The following is a 23,066-nucleotide window of genomic DNA, read 5'->3' on the forward strand; positions in this document are numbered from 1 at the left end:
AGATTGCTCTGAGTCCTTTCTTTCCAAAGCCCCATAAACCTCTTCTCCTGGAACATATTTCTGAAACCTTTGGCCATTTAGTTTGTTTTTTTTTTTTAATCCCCATTTTGGTATCTCTGCTGCTCATGCTTGAGCTCTGGGTCCTATACCAGCACAGCCCACCTGAGAGCCCATGCTGAGGAAAAGAAAGAGAGAGGATTTTGTTGTATAAATATTCTGTGTCCAAGTCTATTTTCATATTCCTTTTTAAAATTCTTTTTTCAAAAGAATTTATTAATTTATTTTTAGAGAAAGGTGAAGGGAGGGAGACAGAGAGGAAGAGAATCATCTACGCATGATTGCCTCTCGCATACCCCCGACTGGGGACCCAACCTGCAACCAAGACATGTGCCCTGACTGGAAATTGAATCAACAACCTTTGATTCATAGGCTGGTACCCAATCCACTGAGCCACACCAGCCAGGGCTGATTTCCTATTCTGGTTGGAGGCTGGCTTGAGACTAACAAACCCACTCTCTCCCTTGGGCAGGGCTGCATGTCATTAGGGCCCAGAAGCGCATGTGCCTGTGCACTGGGGAGGTTCTGATATGGATAATGAATCACCATTAGGAGAATGAGCTATCTTTATATAATTATACACAAAACCTAAGGTGATCAATGACTCTCTGGGGAGAGCTTCCTTAATGAACTCTGACCTGAGAGAAGAGCTATAGGCTCACACTGGAACTGGAAGCGAGGCCACCAGCTGTCACAGTCATTAGTAGAGTGGGTGCTTTGAGTAGTCAGTGAAGCTGCTTAGGCTTCAGAGTATAGACAAGAGCTGTGGGGCAGTGTATCTGACCGAGATAAGGTAGGGCCCAGGTGGGGGCAGGGAGTCCTGGAGTACAGGGGCCCTGATCACAGTCACCAGATTATTCTTTTCAGCCCAAAGAGGTTTGTCTGTTATTTTATCGACCACACTGTGGTGAAAGCTGCTGTAATGTCTACTGCATGAACATACTTGCAAATATTTGATATCTGATAGGGGAAAATAAAGGTATATCATTGATAATTTAATTCACCTTTCTTTGACTATGTGTTAAGTTGAACATCTGCATGTATGATTTTTTGATGGCTGCACACCCAAACTCATTTGGAGATTTTCCTCTACCAGGCCATTTCCATTGCTCCCATTGTCCATGCCGTAATCTATTCGGTGGCTGTTCAGGGATATTCCAATAGCTCCGAGCAGCACTGCTGGGCACGCCCTTCCTGCCCTAGTTGGGACTGACAGCATTGTTCTCCCCTCTCTCTTGCCTCTGCTCTGGATACCAGACATTGGAACCTAGACATTGGGCCTGGTGGTACCACTGACTCACCATAGCCCTTGGGGCAAGTTACCCTCTTCTCAAGCCTCCCTCACCTCAGATGGAAAAGTAGCATTTCTAAACTGCTTTGGCCTCACAGGGCTGTACTGTCACCGGACAGTCTATGGAAAAAGCACCAAACCCCCTTCCACACTCTGGCAGTGAAGACAGAAAACCACCTTCCAGTCTACCCCAGACCACAGGACCTAGAGCTTGTTGGGAGAGTCTACTGGGACATTACAACCTCAGACTACTGCACGGTCAATGTTTGAAGCATTTCTTTTGATTAAAAATATCCAGAAATAGCAATAAATTATTTTTATATTGATACTACATAATTTTATATTGATACTTTCAATTTGTCCAAATGCTTTCTCTCCTGATTTGAAAAGCAGAAGGAACAGTGTGGGTTCAGGGGGCAGAGAGCCTGTGTAACCTTGAGCAAGTGTCTTAATTTTGTGCCTCAGTTTGCCCACCTAAAATGGGGATAATAATGCTACCTTAAGAGATTAATTTGAGGATTTTAATCCCTGTGCCTCGCACATAGTAAGAGCTCAATATCTATCAGTATTGTCCAAATTTCATAAAAATCTGATGAACAAAGTTTATACAGTACCTGGCAGGATCCTCAGGGTCTGGACATCCTCACTCATGAACACTTTTGACAGAATGAATGAAGGGTGAAGAAACTGATCCACAGAGAGGTCACAGGACAGTGGTATGTGTCATGGTAGAACTTGACACTTGAACCTTGATATCCTCATTACTTCTCTTTGCCTTGGACTGACTCTTTTTCAGACTATGCCAACCCAGACGTGGTGACAAGCAGGTTTTCAACCTGAGGAATTAGGGGAGAGTCACAAATTCATTTAGTTGTTCATGGGCAGCAATTAAAAGCAATGAAATCTGTAAGAATAGGAGACATCAAGGCAGCATCAGAGAAGCTGTATTTCTTATGTTGCTCACAGTCAAAAATGTTTGAGAAACATTGTTTTACAGCACATGCATTTGTGTCCAGCAAACTGAATGCTGAATCAGTAAGCTATTGAGAGGGGTCTGGCAGTAAAGATAAGTGAGGAGAATGGTAATGAAGATGCTGCTGTGGTGGCTGTGACAGTGGAGGGCTGCCAACATTCACTGAGTAATTGGTGGGTACCAAGCACTCCTATAAATATTAAGTGCTCTGGTACCTTCTACAGCTCTGTGAGGTGGTTGCTCTCATTAATTCAATTTTGCAGAAAAGGAAACTGAGGCACAGAGGGGGTAAGTGATTTGTCCAGGACCATAAACCTCTGGCTCCAGGGGCTATTTCTTAACTACAGTGCTGTCCTGCCTCACAAGTAGGTGTTCAATAAGTAACCTATTTTCATTATTATTGAAGAAAAGGGAAAGACTAGACTAATCGTCTAGGCATTTGCCTCCAGAAAGCATCAGTGACCCTGGCCTTGGATCATCCCAGGCCGCAAACTGATTGTTCTGTGCTACTGGGAGTTGGGGGTGGGGTGGCATGGAGGGTAGGGAGGCTTACCTAATCTCTGGCTTGCCTGGGGAATGTGAGATGGGAAGGTCCCAAATGGCTTTAGGCAGGCACCAGAAAGAGGAAAAATGAAAACCATGTTAAAGATAAATCGAGCCGTTCTTGAAAGTTAGAAAGTAGACTTAATTAGGACCAGCTCTCCCAGTCCAAAACCACAAAAGTTAAAATGGGAAAATATGTCCAGAAATTCCCATTATGTGTTGTTAAAAAATATCTAGAGTCAAATATATGTTTTATTTTATACATGCCTCCAGATAAAAATTAGACTTTTATTCTCTTTTACAGAAGATGGAAATGTGAACCCAAATCTAGACAACCCTGAATCAAATTTAGGTTGCTTGCAAGCATTGCCACTTTCTATCACCCGTATCTTATTCAAGCTCCTCAAGGAAGAAATGAGGGAAAAGGATTAACACAAACAAACAAATAAACAAACAAAAAAAATATGGCACAGGTTTGGGAAAGAGCATTTCCTGACAGGCTGTAGCATGTCAGCATTTGCTCCTGTTCCATTAAATGGCCTTCCCTGTCATTCCCTGTCGTTTCCCATTGGTGTCCATGACGGCACATCTTTCATCACTGTGTCTGCTGTCCTTCTCTGAACTCACGGAAGGGCCACATGTAATTAGAAGAGGTCAGCCAGGGGTGGGGGAGGGAGCCAGGCTCACTGTTCCAAATGGGACCTCCGAAAATCAGATATGAGGTCACTCTGTTCACTGCTCGTCAGTGTCAGCGAGGCCATTATTGGCCCTGATTTCTCAGAGAACATTAAGAGATGATTCATGCTATGAAATGCTAATCCCTGTCTTCCAAATGGTTGACCTCTTTTTTTTTTTTTAAACAAAACTACTGTGTAGGAAAATGTCTTTACTTAAGTTTTGAAAAATGATTTCTCCATGACAAACCAATGCATTTTTTGAAAATGTAACTTATCCCCAGAGACATTCTTGCTTCTTGAGTGGTTCACCTGGTGCTGGGGCTTCGTTCCCTGACTCTCAGGATTTGTCAACATTGCACAGGCATTTTTGTTGTTGTTGCCCTGAGGTTTACGCGAGCAGCCCAAACTGAAGTTGGTAGCCAATTATTTATTGTAGTTAGCCTCTCTCCCTTGTATAACAGCCATTGGATGTTTATTCTTCAGAAGCCTTGTTTCAGGGGTCTGAGTGCAATATGCAAACTCACTGAGAAAACACCTATGATTGTGTGTGAAACAGCCCGGTCCTGTCATGCCTCTGCTTTCACAAAGCCACCAATGTGCACCTGAGTTGGAGGTTGCAAGGTGTCCAGACGACCTGGTAACCCAAGGAAGTACTAACATCATTTTCTTTTATCATTTTAGTTAAGAAATGCCATGGTGAATCGAAAGACAGGGAAGTTTTCCATGGAGGTGAAGAAGACAGTGGACAAAGGGGTACATTTTTCTCAAACATTCTTGCCGCTTAATTTAAAACAAACCACTGTGAAAAATTAGCTTTGAAAGCTCTATCTGGAATAAATATCTTTCGCTGAGATCATTTTTCTCTTGTCTTTACTTATCTCAAACAAGATTCATGTAGTACTGTTAACCTGATCATAGTGTGTCCATTTATTTTTATTTATTTCTGAAAACTTCACCTAGCAGACTAACCATGTTTTCTTTTCTCTACGACTTTTTTTTTCAATCTAGAAACGGGTTTTGGTGATGACAAATGACTACTATTATACAGACATCAAGGGTACTCCTTTCAGGTAGAGCTGACCATAATACATGGACATTCCATCAGACCCATCAGTTGTGTTTGTACAAAACCTGCTGACACTCTCAGAGCTCATCATCTGAAGATAACCAAACACCCTGCCAAAAGGCTGGAAAGAGTGAGGAAGGGGCTTTTCCCAGGCTGCTTTTCTTTTTGTTTTCCAGAAGGGGGAAGATGGTTCAGGCTCACGCAGTAAAACTCACTCAAAATTGTCTTGGCTTTGCATCTCATTATTAAACAAAAATGCTTTGGGGGTTCCAACTAAGGTGGAGAGACAAGTTCAGAGGGTTACCAGGGTCCTTAACCATCTAACTTGCTGCCGAGTTGAGTTTCATTTCACCTTTTATTTCCATGACCAAAATAAATAAATAAATAAATAATCCTTCAAACTTGGAGGTAGCATACCCATCCCTACATGTTGTACTTCCATTTTAATTTCTCTAAACTGTCCTCCTGTGCTTGTCTACCTTTGAATCCTGTATTTCTCTTTGTAACAGTCCTGAAAAATGGCTTTGCCTCATTGCCTGCTTACAGATGCATATGTGGCATTCTAACATCTCCCACTACTGTTAACTTGGTGTTGTGACACCTTTTGTAAAAAATTATTTCAGTGAGGCTGCTTCATGTTCCTGAACTGGTGCCTTGCAGAGCTTAAGAGAGAAAGAATTTATTGACTACAGATTAATCTGAAAGCTGAACATAGGTTGTTGTCATGTACAGCCAGGGATCATGGGTAGGCTGCATGTGGAACCAGAGCAATGGAGGGAACACATGACCACTAAGTGGCCTGGCCAGATGAAGAAACTGTGTTTTTAACACATTCTCTTAATTTAGACAAACACTGAAAGAAGCTTAAATTAAGCCACAGAGTGTGAAAACTCTATTAGGCTAGGGAGAGAGAGTTGAGCAAAGAAGCTCACAGAACAATAACATGACTATACTCACATGGTCATAGAAGTTTTCCTTTTTGCCCTTGAGAAAGGTTAATTTTCCCTGGTGTCAAACTCTAAAGCCTGGAAAGACCCATCTCTGGCTGAATTAGGGCAGGGGTGCGTAAGGCAGTAGTGAAGAGCAGGGCAAGTGACCCTACTGAGGACATCCAAGAAAGAGTCTTTCTAGGGGACTAAGCAGTTTGCCACACCTCTTTATAAACACAAGAACAGCCAATTGCTGCTGGCACTTCCAATAAAAAAAATTACTTTGAAGCAGCTGATTGAACCTAAGAAAAACCAACAGCTGCTATAATCAGTGGGGTTTCAAAAATAAACTGCTGGAAAAATAGTTTACAGAACATGAAATAGAAATGTGCAAATGGAAAATAAAAAGTTAGCCCAGAAGTCTATTCTAGTCGATGGCATGGATGACAAGGTCTGCTTGTTTCTCTGCACAGTTTAGGTGTGGCGCTCTCCAGAGGCCATGGGAAGTATTTCTTCCGAGGGAATGTAACTATTGAAGAAGGTAAGTTGCTGACTTGATCAGTCTTATCCTTTCCCATTGGGTTAAATGATGAGCTTGTTCATCTGTTCAAAACTCTGGCCAGTCCCTGGACATTTGACCCAACTAATTGTCTGCTCGATGTTACCTTGTTTTCCTAGACTGATTACAAATGGTGGGAACCCCAAGTAGTGGCAGCCTTCCTTATAATTTCATTTATTTGTATTCTGCTCTAACCCACAGGGATATGAAGGCCAATCATCCTCTAACTATATTCTCCTCATCCCTAAAAATCAATACCAAGAAAAATGCAAATTAGTGTATAGCCTGAAGCCAAGGGGAGAAATGAAAATAAAAACATGCAAGCCTTAGTCTCCTACTGTGGCTTGAGCCACACATTTCACTTGTGTTGCCTGGCAGCCCAGGTCCAAAGGGAACTGTGATCATTGAAATGAGTTACATGGGTCAGAAGGAGTAAGTTGTACCTTGAGATTCCCAGATCCTCTTGTCTTAGTAAAGCACTATAAACTCCTAGTAAATGTAACAGTTGTTACAGCTCTTTAATACTTTAATGTTGTTATTACAACCCTTACTGCCCTTTTACTCTCCCAAAAACCCAGCAGCTGAGAGAAGTTTCCTTTCTCAGTGTCAGCAGCTCACAGGGAGAGATGGGGCTGGTTTCTGAAGGGCTTCATGCCTAAAGTGGCCTTGAGTACATCCCTTGCCCAATCTGGCTATTAAATTCTGCATCTCTGCAAAGAAGGAGGTGGACTAGACACCCTGGTGCTCTTTCTCGGTGTCCCTGGTGAGTATGGCTAAGAGCAGGAAGGTCAATTACAAGTCAGGTTTTAATTTGTCAGAACTGGTTACAAATGAATACAGTGAATTTCCAGAAGATGGACCACCCTGTGGCTCAGATGTGGCTGAGAATGAAGAATGAGATTGGTTGTCCCTAAGATGCCAGTCTTCATAAATGGTCTTCTGGTTTACCACCGATTGTTGTGCATTGTTTCATAGGTGTTGCTTTTTGTCTCTCAAGCACTTGTGTGATCTTAAGGAATAGGAAGGGGAGTGAAGGAGGTCACTGTGACCTGAGCAGAATGCAGAGTGCCCACTGCAGTTTTAATCAACTGTGTGGCCTCTTCTCAGAGACATGCAAGAGAAAACAGGCAACTCTGTGACTTGGGCAAGATGCTCATCAGGATGAGAATACTTCAAGACCATTTTTGTAAATTCTAGAATCTTCTGACTCCATGAATATTACTGACTGTGAAATCAGAAAATATAGGTCTAAGCCACCTAAGGTTAAGCTTAGGAAATAGCCTATGATCAGAACAATAGAAGGAGAGATTATTGATCAATTATTTGCCTCTCAAATATCCATTCCCTTAATCAACCCTTAGTACATGGGCTAGCAAGTTGTTTTGCATTGTCTTTTGGATCATTTCTTTAGTTACTACCTTCTCTCTGTATGCTCTAAAGCTGTTAGGCTGAGAGGTCACAAAGAGAATTTCAGAGCTAACTACAACCACAGTGCAAGAAATTAGTTTGAATCCTCAGGAAGAGGGAGAGTGTCTGGTTATCCACACAAAGGAGATAAGACCTTCCTCTCTTTGTTGATCCTCTATGAATAAGAGGGCTTACAGCCCTGCCAACTTTGCTGAGTAACTGAGCCTGAGAAAGCTGCTTCCCTTTAGGCTAACTAGGAGAGGGTCTTGTCATCAGAGATGGCCAACACATGATTGTTTTGTTCCCTTCTTGGAGAAGGAAGGTTGTCTTGGGAAAGACAACCACAGTTCTGTAGGATCTTCCATAGGGAATGCTGCCTCACATAATGTAAGTATTTTCAATGTGCTTTGTAAGTGCCAGCCAGATATTACAATTATGGTGAACAGATAGACTTTGCTCCAGGTGTGAGGAGCCACTACTGAGGTTGAAGTCATGGGCTGCAGTTCTACTTGCTGAAATCACTCTTGTGAATCTCTATGACACTTTATCTATATCTTTAATATCTGTTATACACAGTAGTTGTTCAATCAGTTAGAGCGTATGGAATTATTGTCAGCATTATCAATCATCAGTAGGTGTGATTTTTGTCAGGAGGATCAAAATAAGAGGTAGGAGAATTAGGGAACAATTAAATGTCTTTGGTGCCCTAGAAACTCATAGAGGAAGCATTCAAAAAGATCTTTTTTTGAGGGTCTCATCTGTAAGACCTATGAAATATATCCAGAGAGGGCTTGGTGGATCAAAGTTGATGAGAACAAAAACTAGAAAAACAGATAGACTTGACATCATTAACCCAATGTTCCAGAAAGGTAAGATCCCACATGAGGGCCCTTGCACTACACTTCCTTCTGCCATGACCACTCTCTGCCCTGTTATCTGCATGGCTTTCTCCCTCACCTCCTCCAGGACTTTGCTGTAAAGCATTTCTCTCAGTGAAGACTTCTCTGACTTCCATAGTTAAAATCAAAAATTTCTTTCTCAACCCTTCACATCTCTTGGCACTCCCTACCCTTGTTATATTCTCTCTTTTTCTTCATAGTCCTCATGATTAACAGATAACCTATGTATTTTAGTTATTTACTTATCTTTTTTCTGCCACTAGAAAGTAAATACTATGAGGGAAGTGATTTTTGTTTTGCTCACTGCTACATTCTCAGGTCTTAGACTAGTACTTTGCTCAGTGAATATATGATAGGGAAGGAAGGAGGGAGGGAGTGAAGAAAGAAGGGCAGGTGGATACATGGGTTGTCCTAGGGACTGATCACCATCCCATTTAATCCTCTCATGGAGTCTATGTGTTAGGCATTTTTACCTGTGTCTTCTGGCTGATATAACTCAAGCAGTTTAAGTGGCATTCCCAAGATCATTCAACCAGTAGGTGTTAGAGCCAGGATATGGTCACTTGGAAATATATGATGATATTCTATCTAATTTATCCTTTACTTCCTATAAAATCAAACAGGAGTGTGTGATGATAAATCTAGTATTTTTCTGTATTTTACACATTGGTACTTGAGGAGAAAATTGAAATCCTGTGTGCAATAAGACACTGTTGGTCATTTGAGAAATTTTGACATCCCAGAACAAGCTATAAGCATCATTGGAGTCCCTGAGGTCATCATTCAGAACTATATGTCTGCTGATCACCCATTGAAATGAAGTCACATGAAGACACAAGGAAAGAGAGTGATTCCACGTAACAGGGATGGTCCAGAGCATTCTATAAAAACTCCCAAATTCTCTGCTAGCCCCTGTTCACTTAGCTACCTTTCCAGACTGATGACTCATTTTTACTTAGGATTCTGTAATAACTAGCAATTTTGGCTGATCAAAGCAATTGAGTATTGGCAATTTCATATCATTCAACATATAATTTCACCCTCACAACTGCCCATCAGTTAGACACTACTATTGTTATTCCTGCTTTGCACATGAAGAGACTGACATTTAGAAAAGTAAAGTAACCTGCTTGTGTCACACAGGAGTTAGTGGCCTAGCCCATCCCCCAACTCAGGCTTCATGGGCTTCCCAAGAGCAGTGTTTCCACCATTATGCTGAGCTTCTCTCCCACAATACGCTGGTGTATCACTTCTCTGCAAGGTGTTAGGGCTTTCCTGGGATACACAGTCACGGACGGTGGTGGCTCAGTGAGTGGAGTGGGGACAGAGTTCTGCTCAGAAAAGGGTGTGTTTCCTTTGTTTAGAGTCCCTTTTCCCAGGCAGATATCTTTTGGTTGATGTCTACCCTTACCACCCATGGCCCTGCCCCAGAATATTTGAAGTTCATGAGAGGATAAGGAGGGTCAGTGCCCAACAAAGATGGCACTTACTCATTCATTTTTCCTTGACCTCTAGGCCTGCATGACTTAGAACACCCTGATGTGTCCCTGGCAGATGAATGGTAAGAATCAAAGTCCTTCATCAGTTTTAGCATTGGGTGCCATCTTTGGTTTGAGGTTGTCATACTCCCTCACTCCATTCTCCTGGTTCAAAGGCAAAGGAAGATGATGCTGTAAATATTTACATGCTTGTTTTATGCCATGTCATGTTCTTAGGTCCTACTGCAACACTGACCTACACCCAGAGCACCGTCACCTGTCTCAGTTAGAAGCAATTAAGCTCTACCTCAAAGGCAAAGAACCTCTGCTCCAATGTGAGTGTGCTTCTAAATGTATGTTGTGGGTGCATGTGGTGGTTGGGAGTGAACTCAAAACCATAACTCAGTTTTCTACGGAAGCTTTGCCTTGGCAGAGACTATCAGTCACATTAATTCCAGCCAAATGCCTGCATCCTGTAGGAACAAGAGAAAAAATGTGGGTTATGGAAAGTCATGAAGAATCCCCAATGCCATAGTAACCCTTTATACTGGATTTGTCCCCCTATCAAATCACTTATGCAAATATCTGAGTAAGATGAAAATTTACAACTGGGGAGGAACTGGTTATATCTGCTCATCCAACTCCCTTATTTTGCAAATGATAAACCAGGGCTAGAAATAGGACTAGTCTCACTCAAGGCCATAATCTAGGTCTCCTGGTTCTCTTCAAGGTAGGATCACCACCATGACATGTTGCCTCCTGTGGAGCATGATCTACCCCTCTCCTCCCACCAAGAGCCCTCTGATGGTGCTCAGTGAGTCAGAAATAGCAGGTGACTCATGCACAGGGAGCAGCAGGGAGAGCAGCAGCAAGGCCGGGGGACTCACTGAGTACAAGATCTGACCTTGAACTAGTATACATTAGCTGCAGTAGCTAAAGATTGGACAGAGGGAGACTGATCAAAGGTCAGCATGGCACCTGCCCCTACCTACCACTAACAGATATCACTTATTCAGTGATGTGAAGTATTCTTTATATATGTTATCTTAGAGAATAGCCACAGCACCCCTGTGAGAGATAAGAGGTTATCCAGCCCCTAAAACACATCTTCGTGAAATGGATTAACTTTTGGGGATATGCTCTGGTAGAGAAAGGATCAGATGGTAATCATATGAGCCCAATTTTTTAAATTTACTTTGACTTTTTATTGACATTTTTAGAAGTATAGAAATTATATTTAAAAACCATTTATATTTACCATCCAGTTTTACCAAGTCTTAACATTTTGCCATACTTGCTTCATGTACATTTTCAAAGAATGAAACATTACAGATCATGTTGAAGCCCCTTGGTGCTCTAGCCCTGTCCTATTGCTACCCTGTATTTGTTCACCATTCCCATACATTTTATACTGTTACTATGTGCTGGGTGGGGCAAAAGTAGGTTTATAGTTGCTCATATGGAAAATAATACAACAATTAAAAATAGTGACATAGGAATAAATGTTTCACATACTCACAATTATAAACCTACTTTTGCCCCATCCTGTATATAGGTATCCTTAAAAATATGTAACATTTTCCATATTAAAATATATTTCCTATAAAATTTATATATATGGTATACTATATACATTTATCCTACAACTTGTGTTTTCACTTATACTTATTATAATTGTGTGATCATTTAGCTCTAATTCATTTTTTTGAATTACTATACATAATAGTATTTCACTGCATGACTACTTATATTTCTCAGTGTATCCTCTTTTTTTTTTTTTTGCAGGGGATGAGTTATTTTCATTGTTTTGCCTTTATAACAAAGTTCCACGGTGTTCTTGGCCCCCATCCTAGGAGAGACTGACCCACTATGTGTGATAATTAGTTGCCCCCCATTGTGGGGTGAGGGAGGACTCTAGGATGCCTCTGCTAGACTTGTGACATCCTCTGGGTTCTTTAGCCTCTTCCACAGAACTCTGCCAAGAGTTCCTTTTCAAAGAATCTTATTTCCCATTCCAAAATTAAAAAGAATTAATGGGAAAAATCACAAAACAAAGAGTCCTAGGGGTTATGAGGTTATCATATCCCTTTCGCTTTTTACAATGGACTGAAATCAGGGCCCTGAAGAATCACAGGTTTTGACAGAGAACAGAAATGGAATGAGAAGTGCAAACTTCCCAAGAACTGTTGCCTTCTGGTCTCCAAATCACAGCTCTGGCATGAGGTCTATAGCATGAACTACTAGATGGGGAGAGGGAACAGAAAACAAGTGTGAGATATCCAAGACTCTCCATTTACTATTGTCTCATCCAAACACTTAGGGGGCTCCTGGATTGCTGGTGTATCAGGCAGCAGACTGTTTCATATTTTTGGCTAATGGGAGGTTAATATAGAAAGCAACACACTGTGTGAGAAAGTAACCTGCAGATACTGCAAAATGAGCCCAGTGAATGCCTCATATGCCTGGCTTTGGGGCCTAGCCAAAGCCATCTTTTCAAGTCTGTCCCTCCCAACAGGTGACAAAGAACTGATACAGGAAGTCCTTTTCGATGCCGTGGTGAGTGCTCCCATTGAAGCCTATTGGACCAGCCTTGCCCTCAACAAATCTGAGTAAGTGGTTGCACGTGTCCCCCTTTCATGGCCATTTCCCCACAAACAGTCCAAAATATGGTTATAGTTTAAGAACTAAACTGTTTTAGGAGCCTGGTGTTAAAGTTCTTTAATTTTCCCCAAAGCTCCAAACCACAAGAGCTAGAACAGATTAGCGGCTGGGGCTTGGATGGCAAGCTACTGGGTTTGACATATAATTTGTTTGAGTTTTAACATTACACGAAATTTGGTGTGCTGAGGTAGGGTGACACTTCGAATAGGCTTGGGGGTGGGGTGGAAGGAGCATTTTGCTTCCTGTCCTGCCATGGCTGCCTCTGCTTCACAGTCTGGGGGAACTTGGGATCCAGGCCAGCTTATGAGTAGGATGGGGAGGAGAGAGCTCTGTTTCGTTATGGTGTCAGATAAAACCCTGTGGTTTCATTTCCAAAGTGGAGGATGCCCGGGGCTGGAGACCAGCAAGGCAGTTGTTGCCAAAGACAAGGGTCAGAACTGCTTCAGCAGCTTATTAGTACTATTAATTAATTAATTATTATTATTACATTTACTACTATTTTAGGTAAGCTCTTAAAGATTTAAAATAATAAGAAAATCATTTATTTTTCTGACACCTTCACATCACACACTATCCAGTTCTCATTTCTTTTCTGCCCTCTATTAATTTATTTCCTTCTTTTATCTTTAGTTTTGTATATTCTCTTCTGTCTTGTCCATCTGCTCTCATTTCCATTCATCCATTCATCAAATATTGATCACATGTTTGTTATATGCCATGGGTGGGGCTAGGTGTTAGTAAAATGAGGTAACTCAATTAAACATGGTCCTTACCATTGTAGTACCTGTGGCAAATGGTACACAATATTATTAAGAATTTTGATAACCGTGTTGAAGGCAAATAAGGGCATGCAGATGGTAATAAGACCTAGAGTGGAGGTGGAAGACAGAGAAGACTTTTCTGAGCTGGAACTAGTTCAAGGGCTGGGGAGCATTTCAGGGAACTAGAACAGCATATGCAAAGGCCCTGAGGTAAGAGAGCACTTCACACATTTGAGGAATTTAAAGAAGGCCAACAGAGGTTAGATTGGAACGTATCGGGAGATGAGGCTGCACAGGGAACAGGCAGTTCAGGACCTTGGGAATCAAGTTAAAGATTTTGAACTTTATACTCAAGAGTATTGGAAAATCACTGAAGGGTTTTAATAAGGACATTTTAAGATTTTTAAGAAGGACATGATTAGATTTGTATTTTTAAAGATCCTTCTACTGCTGTGTGGAGATTGGATTGTAATGGGGTAAGAAAAATACTGGAGGCATTCCCAGGGGTTTGCCACTTAGACAGGATAGTGGTAGTAGAAACAGAGAGGAGAGATGCCCACGTGGCATACTTCAGAAGTAAGACCCCCAGGACTTGATGATGGGCTTGCCCTGTGAGGGAAGAGTGGCTGAACTGTCAAGGATCATTCTCAGATTATCAACATGAATAACTTGGTATCGTTTCCAAGGATGGGAAACAGCATAGAGCAGGTTTGGAACTCAACTTTGCCAAAGTTCTTTTCCAGACATATTTTTAAAAGATTTTTTAAATTTATTTCTAGAGAAAGGGGAAGGGAGGGAGAAAGAGAGGGAGAGAAACATTGATGTATAGGAGAATCATAGATCAGTTGCCTCTCACATGCCCCCAATGGGGGACTTGGCCCACAAGCCAGGCACGTGCCTCGACTGGGAATTGAACTGGTCACCTTTTGATTTGTGGGGCAGTGCGCAACCCACTGAGTCACACCAGTCATTTTAAGATTAAAATGAGTCTAATTCTCCTAAGTAGACATGTGAGGAAGCAATTTAACACATGAGCCTGAAGCTCCGAAGAGAGACTACCATTCTCGTTAGATTTGCCATATTTTGGGAATGTTTACCTACATGGATCTTATTCCCTGGCATGCTGGGAAAGAGTCAAAGACTTTCCTATGATTGCATTGTCTGGTCAATGTGGAAATGTTTCTTTTAGGCTTTCATGAAACCTAAAATCTTGTGCAAAGTTTGCTGGTTCACTCCTCACACATGCTAAAGATTTCCAAAATGGTAGCTTGCTTTGTAGTCCACATCTGTAACTGATTGGGCAGCCTGGCTTTTCAATTCGGTATTGGCTACAAACAGGAACAAATGCATAATGTTGGTTTTTATTCACCCCTAAATATTTAGAAGTAATATTGACCATTTTGACTACCATAAAGATCAAGTACCCGAATGATCTTATATTGCAGATGGCATGGATAATGCTTCAAATCAAATCGTTACTAGCACCCTGGGCAGGGAAGCAAACTCAACATCAGTTTCTCTTCATACTTTTATTGAAAATAAAATTATGTATTCATTGAGAAAACCATTTGATTTTTTAAAAAGAAATATGCATTGCAAATTTCCTAAAGAACATGTTTAAACATAAAATAACCTCAAAAGTTGAAAAAAAAAACTCTTCAGTGAATTTGCAAGTGACTTTGCTTGATAAGGCCATAGGCGCCTGTGAATAGCATCTTCTGGACTATAGGAAGAGGCCATATCTTGACTCACCTCCCTGGGGTTGGTGAAGCCTATGCTCTGGTAGAAGTTGCACACTGGTGCCCCCAAATGGTGTTGCATTCAAGTCTTAGACATTTCCAGACTGGAGGATGCTGCAGATTTTACTCAATCTGTTGAAATCTGATTTCAGTTGCTTGTTTTTGCTAATGATGGATTCCACAAATGGTCTCAAATACAAAAGCAGACATTGTAGCATCAGTGCAAAAAAGCTCACTTTCAGGATTTGCTTCCTCTCCTTAAAGTTGTTCCCATTCTCAGCCTGCTCTCTCTGACTTGTACCCAGAAACTTGAGATAAAAGTGTGCTTATTTAGCTTTGGGGGTGCAGTTTCTCATGATGTTTTTGTTATCATAGCGTTCTTAGATTTTCTTACAAGAATTAGGATGAAAACTTTTATAAGTGATAGTTTGCATTCTGTGCTTGGGGTGTATGTGTGTGTTTCTATAATCCCTTTTTAAATTTCAAGTTTCAAAACTGCTACTCCATAAAAGATTCCATTAGTCTTAAAATGCAAAAGCCATTATCTGCTCATAGTCTGGAAGAACCCCCCTGATATCTGCTGCTGTGTTTCAGAAATTCTGACAAGGGTGTGGAGGCAGCTTTCCTTGGCACTCGCACAGGCCTCTCAAGAATCAACCTGTTTGTTGGGGCTGAGCAGCTCACCAATCAGTAAGTAGGAGGGGTACTCCAGGGGGCCCATGGAGATCCTGAGATGGGGAGTTCAAAGGGACACTTATTTCATTTCTCAATTCCACCACTGGTAGAAACAAAATTCAGGCCACCCCAGGCCTGTTGACATTTCTGTTCTCTGTTCTATCATGGGGTCCCAGCATGTGTGTTCACCTGCCCATTAGCCCTTCCACAATGCTTTGTTCTTCAGGCTTGTTGGCTTCTGTCCACTGTCCTGGAGTCCACTCCCACCCTGGTGAGTCATTTCAGAACTCTGGAAATTGTGAGGCTGCTGGAGGGGTAGGCAGCCAGAAGGAGGATGGCTCATCCCTTGACACATGGCTTCAGGGAGTTCAGCTGGTCCACAGCTCTGCTGAGGAATTCCTGCCTGTCCAAGAATCAGTATTTTGAGTCTGCTGTTTATTTGTTTGTTTACATTTTGATAAACCTCTGTGCCTCTGCATGGAGCCTGAGGGCCTGCAGAGCCCACACCCAGGAATGAGCAGTATGGTGTCACTTGGTTGGACAATGTCTCATTATACTTCCAAAGAGATACAGAAGGACAGTGTGCAGAGCATTGCCAAATCCAGGACCCAGATGGCCTAAAACCACTGCTCAGTCCCTGTGTCTTCAGAGAGCCACAGGGCCTTAACTCTTCACATTGGTGTTTGTCCAGAGCTGGTGTAAACCTGGGAAGTCTTTTCTGAGCCTGTTCATAAGTTCTCAGTTTCTTTTCTATGACGCAAAAGACCTTATTAAGCCAGGAACAAATGGCATCTGAGAATCACAAAGTCTGTAAAGTATATATGTGGGGGTTCAGAGGTTACTGGAGAACCTCACACACAGTGACCTTTGGGGTACCTGATGGTGAATAACTAAGAGTTAGTGACCCAGCAGGGGTTCTTTTCCATCCAGCTCAGTTCAGCAGTGCTCTTGCCTCTGTTAGATGAGGCCCTGACACCACTAGACAATCTCATAAATCCAAATCTGGTGTCTGGCAGGTCAATAGATTTTTAGATGTTCTGTGGACTTGATTTTAATTCCTCTTCAAGGACTCTCTTTCTCAGCATCTCATATTTGTCATTCAGGAAGCTGGCTATAGTTGTGACTTTATTTTTTCAAGCCCTCATTTAGCCTTTACCCTTGAACAGTTATTTTTCCAGAGGGCAAGTTCTAGAAAGAAATAGAAGCATTGAGATACATGTCACCTTCTCCCTTTAGGATCCAGAGAGGCAACGGGAGACACAAGGATAGATTGTCTAGTGCTCAAAGACGAAGGCTGTTGCTTGTTTTGATATCAAAGCAATCAAACAAGAAAATAACAACCACAGAACATGGCATCTTGCTAGCCTGTTATCTGTGCTGTCTTGGCAGTTGAAAGACAACCACATGATGCTTGGGTTGCTGAGATATGCACCTGGCTTGTCTCACTCATTGCCTTCACTCTGCACATCTGAAAAATGGGGTGATGATCTCCCTGAGTTACTGTGAGGACCAAAAACTCATAGATATGAAACTGCTTTCAGAAGCTAGAAACTCATATACAACTATGAGTTCTAGTCTTTGTGATATTACAGTGACTCAGAGTGAGCACTCATTAGATATCTAAATGGATGAAATAATTCATTTGTCTAGGGAAAAACATGTATCATTGATTCATATAGAGGCACCTTGAATTCTATTGTCTTAGGGTCTTAGACCTGCCTACCTCCTCCAATCAAATGGTATTCACTGAGACCCAATTAATTGGATACACTCTATTACCTGGGGCTAGAAAGCTTTCAGAATTTCTGTTTTTTAAGGGCATACAAGAAAGAGGTAAAAGTTTTGGGGAGAGTACTAAATACAATGTTCCCATCCCAGAGGTAACTTTTACTATATCAGCCTCCTATACTGGAGTTCCACCACCTATCCCCACTGCCTGCTCTTGGAAGTGTTTCCATTATAGTTCATGGCCTCCATAACCTGTCATCATCCTCTGTATTAACAGTATGTTCTGAATGTGGCCTCTTGGGTCACAGGTAGCATGCACAGCATCCAGTGATGCCAGCCTCCACACTGTAGTTACTGCTCTCCTTCCCCCACAGTCCTAACTTTCAGATATGAGCACTTTACAATTTCCATTTGACCCAAAGAGAATGAAAGAAACTCCTGGGCTTTAAGAATCCCATATATTTGTTTGAGCCACTTTCAGTTTACAAAGCCCTCTGACTTGAAGTGCTGCGTGATCTGATGGTATCCTGTAAGGATATTACTATTCTCATTTTGTAGATGAGACTCAGTAACTGACTCAAGTAACTCACTCAAGGTCATTCAGCTCTTCCTGACACCTAGACAAATTTTAAACAATACCACAACAGCCCCTACAACACAGCAGAAGGCTTTTACCTCACCCAGAAGTGTTTATCTTCCTGAAGAGTGTTTTCAGAGATTCTGTGGAATCAGGCCTCTCCTTTCTGCCTCCTTCTGAATCACTACTTTGTAGTTGTCATGCCTCCCAAGGTTTCCTGTCAACCAGACCCTCTCACATGCACAGCAGAGCACTGCGGGCTCCGGAGTGCTGCCCTGGCCTCCAGCATGGTCTGGTTCTACCCAGCAGGCACCAGACACCCAGAGGTGCAGTGTTCTAGACCTATTGCCTGTCATCCCCAAAGCCTGAATTTCTCCATCATACAGTCTGAGTGACTACAGAAGGGCCCGCTATAGCACCTGCATGTCAAGGGCACCTAGCTCCAGTGGTTATGTGAATATTCCCAATGACCAGAAGTGACATAAGAGAACATGTTATGTCCATGCCCGTGGCTGAGTGTAGAAGCAGCTGTTCATTCCACTCAGGGCTTGGCAACTATCTTCTTCCCATGCTTCTCCAAGGAGGCTTATGAAGACCCTCATGCCCAAAGAAAAATGAAAAATCTCACATTTCAATTTTTGTGAAGCCTTATGATTTTAGAGTCAGGAAATGACCTAGTGCAGTACAGCAGAGCCAAGAGGAGCTGTCTGTGCTGCCGGCCCAGGAACTCCCCACACCCATCATTCTATAGAGCCCAGGGGTCTCTGTGCATTTTCAGTCTTGCTCATGGCTTCAAAGCTGGCCTTCTGAATAAGAGCAGAGTGCTTTTTCCAGCTTAAAAAATAAGATTTTAATTTCTGGACCATTATCCTGTTGGTGAGAATCAATAAGCAAATGGAAGCAGCAAGGCCAGACCATTTTTGGTCAACTATGTGCAGGTCCAGTAGCCCAAAAGTTCATAGGGATGTTAACCAAACAGAGCCCTTACACAGAAAGATGTCCATACTTATGAGGGATTTGAAAGAATTAAGAACTGTTATTTGGAAAAGATGTAGCAAATTGTCTTTACTGCTTGAGATGTTCTTATCTGGGTGAGATTTGGCATATTCTGTGATCATTAAGCATATACAAAGCATCTAATGAATGGTAGGATGTGGGAATGTCAAGAAAAATAAGGTCTCTGCCCTTAGGGAGGAATCAGGATGTGCTGGCATAAGTTACAGAGAGGCACAGTTCAGTGTTAGGAACTCTGAGGGTGGCTCCTGACAGCATGGGCTCTGTGTCGAAGGAGTGAGTCCTGCATCTTTGGAAGAGATCAAGGGATCACAGGTTGGCCATACCCTAAAGTTATAAAATGCTTTCCTAAACTGGATGCCAAACTCAAGTAGTTTCTAATAACCAATGAGTTACAATTTAGCACATAAATTCGACTGTGATGAGACAATAGAGAATATCTGAGTATTTCTCTCCATGGTCGGATGATCTAACTCAGTGCTGCAAATGGCTGGATCGAAAATGGTGCCATTTCTGGTTCAACCAGTGGCCTTTTCCCTGCATACACTTTGTCCCCTGATTGGCCTCCCTTCCTGAATGATCTTTGCAGAGTGTGGACTAACCAGACAGTTATTTCCTCCCCTGAGTTGGACCCTATCAGCCAAGACCAAGCACTCAGGTGCTAGAGAGTAAATGTGACTCAATTGATAACTCAAGCAAGAAACTCTCATTGGCACTTCAGTACATTTAGGGCTGTGGAAGGATAGAAAAATGTGAACAAAGCTCCTTTTCTCAGAGATCTTGGGAGGCGTGGGGTGGAGGGATGACAATTGTGTAGATAAAGCTGAGGGAAAGGAAGACTGTGTATGAAGGACTGAGGCTGTGGGCCCCAGTGTGGGGCAGACATACGTATGGGACTTTGTGGGTTTGTGCGATAGGTGGTATTTGAGGCACACCTTGAAATGAGTAAGACTTTGACAGGAAGGAGGGAGAGTGCACGTAGCCTTCCAGAGAGACGCTCCCCCATAGGCAGGGATGGTGTGGGACTGACAGAGGGACCAGCAGCAGTCCTGTTTGGCTGGAGAGCAGGGAGGAGGGAAGAAGGGAGCAAAGGTCCCCACATGGGCCCACTTTACCTCCTTTACACTTTTTCTAGGAAGAGTGAGATCTCCTTAAAAAGTAGGTCCTCCTGAGGACGAACTGTGTCCATGTGGTGGATTTTAAGGCAAGACAAAGTTTTCTGACTGCCCTTTGGTCTTCTGATATGATTTCTTGAGGCTTTGTTAGTTCACTAGATAATCTAGGAAAAATAATTTCACCCACTGAGGTTTTGATTGCTAGGGCTCTGCAAGATATTTCTGAATCATCATAGGTACATCTAGTTGCACAGGCCCTCTGAGAAAGACAGGTTGGGGTTCTAAAGGCAAACACTGTTTTTCTCTGACAAAGGCTGTTTGTTGGGATGCACCTGGGTCTGGCTTTTCCTTGCCTGAGAGGTGCTGTGCCTTCGTATTCCTTTCCATTTCAAGGGACTTCCTGAAAGCTGGAGACAAGGAGAACATTTTTAATGCAGACCATTTCCCTCTCTGGTACCGAAGAGCTGCTGAGCAGATTCCAGGGAGCTTCGTCTACTCCATCCCCTTCAGCACAGGTGGGTGTCCTTGTTGGAAGCAGGGCTCTGTCATCAGGTCCTGCTGGCTGGGGCATTTCCTGCAGAGTATGAGGGATCTGCTGAATGCTAAGGGGAGCCCAAGTCAGGCTTGAGAGCCAGTGCTGAATATCAGCCCAGTCCTGAACCAGTGACCTGTTGTGTAAGTGTAACAACCCCAAATTAAATGAAGCTCTTCTTGCTTAGCCAGGTTTTGCAATGAGCATTTCAAAAGCAGGACCATTATTCTGTACAATGTGGAATTTAAATACAAACTTCTCAGAAGATTTTTTAATGCTGTCATGGCCCTATTTAAAGAAAGTTCAGGCAGGCATAACATCCTTTGCCAAAACCTTCAGCAAGTCACATCACTTTGGAGGCCCACAGCTCCCCATCAGCACGGAACTGATTTAAATCAACATGCAAGAGTAAGGACTAAGAGTTTGTATAGCCTGTGCTCTCCTGACAGAAGGCTGCAGTGACCAATGGGGGGGCATGTAGCCAATGATTTTTCCAGTCTTAAGATTTTGTGATATTATATAAAAAAATAAGGTCAGCCCCTTCCAGAAAAGAATAGCACACTGTCTTATTCTAACCCCAGCTGTAGCAGCACGCCAGACCAGAAATGCTTTCCAATTGTCCTTGGCTTTTTCTTGTCTCATGCATCCAATATTGTCAGTGTTCATTCTGTGTCAGGCTCTGTGCATCATGGAAACGTCAGAGATGAATAAGATCCAGCTCTGTGAACTTGGATTGCTCCAGACAGTTCAGTCTGAACTTATGTTTTATATCAGGGCCCTTTGCATTAACCTCATACAAGCATTCTCAAGTCAACCCTAATGGAGGCTCTTGAATGCTCAGCATCAAAGCCCCTTCATTTCATTGCCATGAATGAAAACACCTTCAGAAAAGGTTCTTTTGAAATCTGCATAAGACATGATGATGAGAGTTGTCTAATAATTAGTTGAATGGACTCATTATAAAGAAGGTCCCTCATTAATGAAGATATTTAAGAAAAGGTGAAATGTTACTATAGACATTCCCCTGCTGGGTGAGATTTTCAATAAGATTATCATTAGGTTTCCATTTGATCTGAGACTCTTGGAGCCTGTGCTCCTTCACTGACAGGCCTATATGTGCCCACGCCCATACACATGTATGTTTTCAAACATCAATTTCCAGACTAGAGCTCTTTCTTTCTGTTATTTGTACATACTTCATTGCTGCATATATCAAATAAGACTGCAGACCTTCTCATTCTGCTGCAAACCTACCAATAATGTCTTCTATCATGTAGTCACCTAATACTTTCTTTTTCATAGTCTGCTAAAGAAAAAAAATAGAACTTAGCTTAATAGATCTGGAGTCACTAAGTTATTCTTTGTGACAGAGTAACTTTTGCCCGAAACTGGACTGAAAGAAGCTGTGGGAGATGTGAGCACCCCCAAAAGTGCTGTGTGTGTGAGTGTGTGTGCATGTGTTGGGTGGCCTGTCGTTTCAGTTTTCTTGGTTATTATTCACCGTTTTTCCTACAAAGAATTATGTCTGGAAAAAAATGAATTCTGATTAAGGCTGTTGCCTAATTGGCTTTTGGCAAGTGGTGTTTTCATTTAACTTTCAATGAAATCATGTAATGAAAAGAATCTACCTTTTTCATGGTAAAGTTATGGATGACATAATATCTTAGAAGATTTCATGGCTCTTTTAGATTCAGGGGAAAATGTTAAAAATCACCAGTGCTGTAGCAGAGCTCTCTCTCGTTTTTGTGACTCTGTGTTGAATACCTATACACACTGGAAAACAAGCTGGTTTTCATTAATGCTCAGACCTAGGCCAGGAGAAATTCTTAATTGTTTTGGTCATAAGAGCATTCAAATTCATGTCTGCCTTTTTCTGCTTCTAAATTCTGTTTAACTTACATTCATTGAACATCTTTTATAAGGCAGGAACTGGCTGGGAATTTGTACTCAGCATCTTTTAATTCATGACTATTGGAACCATTGTTAATAATTAAAAATCTCTTAACACTAATGCCTTACTGTTAGCATGTTAAAAGGAGTAAGAATTGCATTCCAATTCTATTTCTGTTTAGAATGGTTTGCTAAGAAAAAGCAGGATTTACAATTAGAAATTTATAATTCAGTAAAGTTTTAACTAACAAATCAGATCTAAAGTTCTCAACTTCTTGAAAAATAATTTCAAAACTTTATCTCATGCAGCTCTCCATGGCTATATTTAGAAAGGCAATATAAATATGATTACTGACACAACTAAATACTGCAATTAGTAACCACAAATTAGAAAAAAAATGTGCTCTCTCCATGGTGGTTAGTACTTTTGATGGAAAGAGGCTGAACATCCCCCAGTGTAGGTGGCCATGACTCCGGGTATAGATCCTTCAGTGG

General features: G+C 41.9%; 1 protein-coding gene across 3 annotated transcripts in view; it reads left to right on the forward strand.

Moving 5' to 3' along the window:
- CACNA2D3 (calcium voltage-gated channel auxiliary subunit alpha2delta 3) overlaps positions 1–23,066 on the forward strand; it is an 857,676-nt gene that overhangs the window by 667,756 nt on the left and 166,854 nt on the right. For all 3 annotated transcript variants that reach the window (XM_045832366.1, XM_045832367.1, XM_045832368.1), the window contains 8 exons: positions 4,223–4,294; positions 4,550–4,611; positions 6,010–6,077; positions 9,917–9,962; positions 10,117–10,214; positions 12,395–12,488; positions 15,635–15,730; positions 20,543–20,664. In XM_045832366.1, coding sequence (XP_045688322.1) covers positions 4,223–4,294; positions 4,550–4,611; positions 6,010–6,077; positions 9,917–9,962; positions 10,117–10,214; positions 12,395–12,488; positions 15,635–15,730; positions 20,543–20,664 — 658 coding nt within the window. The remainder of the gene's footprint in view (positions 1–4,222; positions 4,295–4,549; positions 4,612–6,009; positions 6,078–9,916; positions 9,963–10,116; positions 10,215–12,394; positions 12,489–15,634; positions 15,731–20,542; positions 20,665–23,066) is intronic.

Source organism: Phyllostomus hastatus, unplaced genomic scaffold (genome assembly GCF_019186645.2).
Source record: "Phyllostomus hastatus isolate PE091 unplaced genomic scaffold, TTU_PhHast_1.1 phas_contig_16, whole genome shotgun sequence".
In the NCBI taxonomy this organism is placed as follows: domain Eukaryota; kingdom Metazoa; phylum Chordata; class Mammalia; order Chiroptera; family Phyllostomidae; genus Phyllostomus; species Phyllostomus hastatus.